Source organism: Oncorhynchus mykiss, chromosome 9 (assembly GCF_057628025.1).
Source record: "Oncorhynchus mykiss isolate SJ-2025 chromosome 9, ASM5762802v1, whole genome shotgun sequence".
In the NCBI taxonomy this organism is placed as follows: domain Eukaryota; kingdom Metazoa; phylum Chordata; class Actinopteri; order Salmoniformes; family Salmonidae; genus Oncorhynchus; species Oncorhynchus mykiss.
Window position 1 is genome coordinate 78,207,202 of NC_143030.1, and position 7,697 is coordinate 78,214,898.

Here is a 7,697-nt window from a genome sequence, read left to right on the forward strand (position 1 = left end):
GACCTGAATCCGGTCTCTCACACTGCTGACCTGAATCCGGTCTCTCACACTGCTGACCTGAATCCGGTCTCTCACACTGCTGACCTGAATCCGGTCTCTCACACTGCTGACCTGTATCCGGTCTCTCACACTGCTGACCTGAATCCGGTCTCTCACACTGCTGACCTGAATCCGGTGTCTCACACTGCTGACCTGAATCCGGTGTCTCACACTGCTGACCTGAATCCGGTGTCTCACACTGCTGACCTGAATCCGGTGTCTCACACTGCTGACCTGAATCCGGTGTCTCACACTGCTGACCTGAATCCGGTGTCTCACACTGCTGACCTGAACCCGGTCTCTCACACTGCTGAACTGAATCCAGTGTCTCACACTGCTGACCTGAATCCGGTGTCTCACTGCTGACCTGAATCCGGTCTAAACACTGCTGAACTGAATCCGGTCTAAACACTGCTGACCTGAATCCGGTCTCAACACTGCTGAACTGAATCCGGTGTCTCACTGCTGACCTGAATCCGGTCTAAACACTGCTGAACTGAATCCGGTCTAAACACTGCTGACCTGAATCCGGTCTAAACACTGCTGACCTGAATCCGGTCTCAACACTGCTGAACTGAATCCGGTGTCTCACTGCTGAACTGAATCCGGTCTAAACACTGCTGAACTGAATCCGGTGTCTCACTGCTGAACTGAATCCGGTCTAAACACTGCTGAACTGAATCCGGTCTAAACACTGCTGAACTGAATCCGGTGTCTCACTGCTGAACTGAATCCGGTCTAAACACTGCTGACCTGAATCCGGTCTCAACACTGCTGAACTGAATCCGGTGTCTCACTGCTGAACTGAATCCGGTCTAAACACTGCTGAACTGAATCCGGTCTAAACACTGCTGAACTGAATCCGGTGTCTCAACACTGCTGAACTGAATCCGGTGTCTCACACTGCTGAACTGAATCTGGTGTCTCACTGCTGACCTGAATCCGGTGTCTAAACACTGCTGACCTGAATCCGGTGTCTCAACACTGCTGAACTGAATCCGGTGTCTCAACACTGCTGAACTGAATCCGGTGTCTAAACACTGCTGACCTGAATCCGGTGTCTCAACACTGCTGACCTGAATCCGGTGTCTCAACACTGCTGAACTGAATCCGGTGTCTCAACACTGCTGAACTGAATCTGGTGTCTCACTGCTGAACTGAATCTGGTGTCTCACTGCTGACCTGAATCCGGTGTCTAAACACTGCTGACCTGAATCCGGTGTCTCAACACTGCTGAACTGAATCCGGTGTCTCAACACTGCTGAACTGAATCCTCCGCTATACTGCCTCCCAGCCTACTACAGCGATGGAACTGGTTTGTCCCACATTCATAGTTAAGAACTAAAAAAGGTATAGCAGTGGCACTGTACCATCAGTTGGTCAGTCATCTCAACACTCTTGTCCTGAGTGTGTAGCTCGTTGAGGGCCTGCTGAGCTCGGCTGCTGCTGCCTACAGCGGAGGCCTGCTGGAAGTTAGTCTGGATGGCATCCATCAGGAAGATCAACATCTCCAGAACCACGGCCGCCGTGGAGGAGCCAGACTGGAGAGAGAGAGAGAGAGAGAGAGAGAGAGAGATGGAGAGAGAGAGAGAGAGAGAGAGACACGGAGAGCGAGAGAGACAGAGAGAGAGACACGGAGAGCGAGAGAGACACGGAGAGCGAGAGAGACAGAGAGAGAGACACGGAGAGCGAGAGAGACAGAGAGGGGGAGAGAGAGAGAGAGAGAGAGAGACATGGAGAGAGAGAGAGAGAGACACAGAGAGAGACAGAGAGAGAGACACAGAGACAGAGAGAGAGACACAGAGACAGAGAGAGAGAGAGACGGAGAGAGAGGAAGTCAACGTCAGCCACTGATACGTCATAACAACGTCAGAATATTATCAGAAACGTCTCATAACAAATACTGATCTTAAAATGTCCCTGAATGTCAAGACAAAGTGTAAATATGGATTAATTGGAAACCGTTTTGACAGATACATTGCCCCCCCGACACGCATTTCTTTACACAGACGTGATGTAGGTCTGGTTTTGACTGAACGTTTAACACATAAACTAACTCTTGACGTTAGAGTGCAAGAGACGTCGCTGCCCTTCGGTAGAAAACCTCTCACCACTTGTGCCAGCAGTTCCTCCTGACATCCCTCGATGTTCTTACAGACGCTGCTCTTCTTGGGACGGTCCTCGTCGCCAGGCTTGCCCTCACAGATGGTCACCTGTGACGTGAACAATGTTTTTATTTTATTTTTTAGAGTGACTTGTCCAATCCCCAGACCTCTAGACGTTGTATATTGTCTGGTGGCCCCCCCCCCCCCCTCATGTCGTGTAAGGAGTTTTAATTTGCCTGAAATCCACAACATGACAAAGAGCGGGACAAAGGTTAACACGGGAGTCATTTTTATGGCGCAATGCAAATTTCGGAGAAAATAGACAAACGCTATCTAATCTTATGTTTGTCGGTCATTTTAACGCTGAGCAAGGCAGTTAACCTACTGTTTCCCCGGGCGACGAAGACATGGATGTCAATTAAGGCAGCCCCCCCCCCCCGCACCTCTGATTCAGAGGAGTTGGGTTAAAATGCGGAAGACTTGCATTCTAAAACAGATCAGTTCTACAAAGTATGGGAACCTTATCTAAATGACCTAGAACCTGAGGTATCAGCTGTTATGCTGCAAGGATTCTCTTAGAATGGCGGGGATCTATGTATTTCAGAACTACACGGGTGGAACCTAACCTCTTGGTTTAAACTGAGCTTTTTTGTTTAATTTCGGTTTGTAAGTTTGTTTCAAATGCATGTATTGAGAGACGCAATGATGGTGATGGGGTGAGAGAAGCACAGAGCGGGGAGAGGAAAATGGTGTACGTATATATATATATATATGTGTATATGTGTGTGTGTGTGTGTGTGTGTGTGTGTGTGTGTGTGTGTGTGTGTGTGTGTGTATATATATATATATGTGAGTGTAAGTGAGTGCTGTTGTTGTTGCTTCGTCTCCGTTGTTGTGGGTGAAAATTGTGAAATTAAAATTTGAAAAAATACTGTTACAAAAATGAGGACACATTTCAGTTGAACGCATTCAGTTGTGACGACCGACTCGGTATCTATCCCCCATTCAGTTGTGACGACCGACTCGGTATCCCCCATTCAGTTGTGACGACCGACTCGGTATCCCCCATTCAGTTGTGACGACCGACTCGGTATCTATCCCCCATTCAGTTGTGACGACCGACTCGGTATCTATCCCCCATTCAGTTGTGACGACCGACTCGGTATCTATCCCCCATTCAGTTGTGACGACCGACTCGGTATCTATCCCCCATTCAGTTGTGACGACCGACTCGGTATCCCCCATTCAGGTGTGACGACCGACTCGGTATCTATCCCCCATTCAGTTGTGACGACCGACTCGGTATCTATCCCCCATTCAGTTGTGACGACCGACTCGGTATCTATCCCCCATTCAGTTGTGACGACCGACTCGGTATCTATCCCCCATTCAGTTGTGACGACCGACTCGGTATCCCCCATTCAGGTGTGACGACCGACTCGGTATCCCCCATTCAGGTGTGACGACCGACTCGGTATCCCCCATCCAGTTGTGACGACCGACTCGGTATCTATCCCCCATTCAGTTGTGACGACCGACTCGGTATCTATCCCCCATTCAGTTGTGACGACCGACTCGGTATCCCCCATTCAGTTGTGACGACCGACTCGGTATCCCCCATTCAGTTGTGACGACCGACTCGGTATCTATCCCCCATTCAGTTGTGACGACCGACTCGGTATCCCCCATTCAGTTGTGACGACCGACTCGGTATCCCCCATTCAGTTGTGACGACCGACTCGGTAACCCCCATTCAGTTGTACGACCGACTCGGTATCCCCCATTCAGTTGTGACGACCGACTCGGTATCTATCCCCCATTCAGTTGTGACGACCGACTCGGTATCTATCCCCCATTCAGTTGTGACGACCGACTCGGTATCTATCCCCCATTCAGTTGTGACGACCGACTCGGTATCTATCCCCCATTCAGTTGTGACGACCGACTCGGTATCTATCCCCCATTCAGTTGTGACGACCGACTCGGTATCTATCCCCCATTCAGTTGTGACGACCGACTCGGTATCTATCCCCCATTCAGTTGTGACGACCGACTCGGTATCTATCCCCCATTCAGTTGTGACGACCGACTCGGTATCTATCCCCCATTCAGTTGTGACGACCGACTCGGTATCTATCCCCCATTCAGTTGTGACGACCGACTCGGTATCTATCCCCCATTCAGTTGTGACGACCGACTCGGTATCTATCCCCCATTCAGGTGTGACGACCGACTCGGTATCTATCCCCCATTCAGTTGTGACGACCGACTCGGTATCTATCCCCCATTCAGTTGTGACGACCGACTCGGTATCTATCCCCCATTCAGTTGTGACGACCGACTCGGTATCCCCCATTCAGTTGTGACGACCGACTCGGTATCCCCCATTCAGTTGTGACGACCGACTCGGTATCCCCCATTCAGTTGTGACGACCGACTCGGTAACCCCCATTCAGTTGTACGACCGACTCGGTATCCCCCATTCAGTTGTGACGACCGACTCGGTATCCCCCATTCAGTTGTGACGACCGACTCGGTATCCCCCATTCAGTTGTGACGACCGACTCGGTATCCCCCATTCAGTTGTGACGACCGACTCGGTATCCCCCATTCAGTTGTGACGACCGACTCGGTATCCCCCATTCAGTTGTGACGACCGACTCGGTATCCCCCATTCAGTTGTGACGACCGACTCGGTATCCCCCATTCAGTTGTGACGACCGACTCGGTAACCCCCATTCAGTTGTACGACCGACTCGGTATCCCCCATTCAGTTGTGATGACTGACTCGGTATCCACCATCTCCCTCATCTTACCTTGCCCTTGTCGCTAGAGCCCAGGCTGCTCTGATGGCGGATGGCACTCTCAGGCATCCTCAGTTCACTCTGGAAGGCTGACGACTCCTTCATGGTGCCGCTGCTGGGGCTGCGCTTCACCAGGGCCTGAGGACGACCGCAGGTTGGTCAGAGGAGATATTTGACTGTCTGAACACACACACGCACGCGCGCATTCAAGACCACAGTTGCGCACACGATCCCACACACACACGATCCCACACACACACACACGATCCCACACACGATCCCACACACACACACGATCCCACACACACACACGATCCCCCACACACACACACACACGATCCCACACACACACACACACACACACACACGATCCCACACACACACACACACGATCCCCCACACACACACACACACGATCCCCCACACACACACACACGATCCCACACACACACACGATCCCACACACACACACGATCCCACACACACACACGATCCCACACACACGATCCCACACACACGATCCCACACACACACACACGATCCCACACACACACACACACACACGATCCCACACACACACACACGATCCCACACACACACACACGATCCCATACACACACACACGATCCCATACACACACACACGATCCCACACACACACACACAATCCCACACACACACACACAATCCCACACACACACACACAATCCCACACACACACACACAATCCCACACACACACCACACACACACGATCCCACACACACACACACGATCCCACACGACCCCCCCCACACACACACGCATTCAAGACCACAGTTATGCACACGATCACACACACACACACACACACGCTAATACATCAGTGAAAATACAGACAGGCAAGGCATGCAGATATTATTACGATCCATATAAATCTGTCTATATTAATCACTTATATTAATCACTTATATTAATCACTTATATTAATCACTTGAATTAATTCTGTTTTTAAAGTTGAATCATGTCAGCCAGTTAATTCTGAGATGTTTTAAGTTGTACTACTTGATAAACAGACAACAACAACAACAAGAACAACAAGAACAACAACAACAACAAAACAGTGGATGGATTCCCTAACGTAACGTTTCTTAAGGTGAGGCTTTAACAGCTAGAGATCCCAAGCTAACTGGGGCACTGATGGTTATGAGGATAAGCCAATGGGATGGATGGAATAAGTGATATAGCAAGCCAAAAGTTACCGCAGTGGTTCTCTTCCCATGGTGACCTGAGGTATTCGGTCTCACCTGACAGGTACCGTCCTCCTTGGCCCCGCAGTCACAGAAGAAAGAGCCGTATTTGGCATAGGAGATCTCGTGGTCTTTGTGACAGACCTTGGCGCACACTGTACACACACCTACCCCGTCCAGCATCTTACACGTGTGACAGTGGTACCTAGGAGAGGGGAGGTTGACTTATAATAGATGCACTAGAGACGTCTCAATTACCCTGTCCTTTCTCCTGAAGTGTACACTCGTATAGAACACCCCCCTCCTAGAAATGTAAAAGCATTGGGATTGGTTGGTTGGTGGGGTGGGATTGGTTGGTTGGTTGGTGGGGTGGGGTTGGTTGGTTGGTGGGGTGGGATTGGTTGGTTGGTTGGTGGGGTGGGATTGGTTGGTTGGTTGGTGGGGTGGGATTGGTTGATTGGTGGGGTGGGGTTGGTTGGTGGGGTGGGGTTGGTTGGTGGGGTGGGGTTGGTTGGTTGGGTGGGGTGGGATTGGTTGGTGGGGTGGGGTGGGATTGATTGGTTGGTTGGTTGGTTGGTGGGGTGGGATTGATTGGTTGGTTGGTTGGTTGGTGGGGTGGGATTGGTTGGTTGGTTGGTGGGGTGGGATTGGTTGGTTGGTGGGGTTGGTTGGTTGGTGGGTGGGATTGGTTGGTTGGTGGGGTGGGATTGGTTGGTTGGTTGGTTGGTGGGGTGGGATTGGTTGGTTGGTGGGGTTGGTTGGTTGGTGGGGTTGGGTTGGTTGGTTGGGGGGTGGGGTTGGTTGGTGGGGTGGGATTGGTTGGTGGGGTGGGGTGGGATTGGTTGGTTGGTTGGTGGGGTTGGTTGGTGGGGTGGGGTTGAGTGAGTTAGCAATCCTACCAGATTTCTTACACGAGGCATTTCCTTTACACTTTGGCAGAAAGTCTAGTTTATTGAAACACAGTCTATGTGGAAGTGGAATACTGTGAAGGAATGGTATTGATCACATGAAGGAGGGGAGGGGCTTCTTTTACCAATGCTGGTTCATGAACTCCTTCTGGGTGATGGTGAAGGTACACAGCTTATTGCACTGGGAGTCTTCATCCTACGACACAGCAGAGAGAAATCAGCTTGGTTTTTTTTCTCATTATTAACAGATACGCTATTTCCTCTCCATTACACCCAGGTTCTCTCTACTGAACACATCTGCTTTTTTTCTCCCCCCTCAATGAATCTCTTCCTTATTTCCTCGAATCATCCTCCTCCTCAAAACACATAGGACAAGAAAGTCAGAGGAGAAGGGCCTTGAACCTTCTCCTATAGAGTCGAGGAAGAGGCAAGAAGAGAGGCTGGGAGGGAATCACAGAAAGAGGCTGGGAGGGAATCACAGAAAGACGAATGGAGGTTGAACCACGATGTGGGAAATGTTTTCTGAAATCCCAGTGTCTCTAATAGTGAGACAGCTGATGTGAAGATGAAGCGGTTTGGAGTCCTCTAGCCTTCTCTCTATCTATTCCACACTA

The 7,697-nt window shown here is 50.5% G+C and overlaps 1 protein-coding gene across 50 annotated transcripts in view; it reads right to left on the minus strand.

Annotated features, from left to right (window-relative positions):
• ubr4 (ubiquitin protein ligase E3 component n-recognin 4) overlaps positions 1–7,697 on the minus strand; it is a 165,944-nt gene that overhangs the window by 102,368 nt on the left and 55,879 nt on the right. For 33 of the 50 annotated variants that reach the window (XM_090185492.1, XM_090185528.1, XM_090185516.1 and 30 more), the window contains 5 exons: positions 7,209–7,279; positions 6,188–6,380; positions 4,961–5,086; positions 2,151–2,252; positions 1,410–1,580 (listed from right to left, as the gene is read on the minus strand). In XM_090185492.1, the coding sequence (XP_090041618.1) occupies positions 1,410–1,580; positions 2,151–2,252; positions 4,961–5,086; positions 6,188–6,380; positions 7,209–7,279 (663 nt within the window). The remainder of the gene's footprint in view (positions 1–1,409; positions 1,581–2,150; positions 2,253–4,960; positions 5,087–6,187; positions 6,381–7,208; positions 7,280–7,697) is intronic. The other 17 variants (XM_090185503.1, XM_090185521.1, XM_090185529.1 and 14 more) reach the window with 1 other exon arrangement.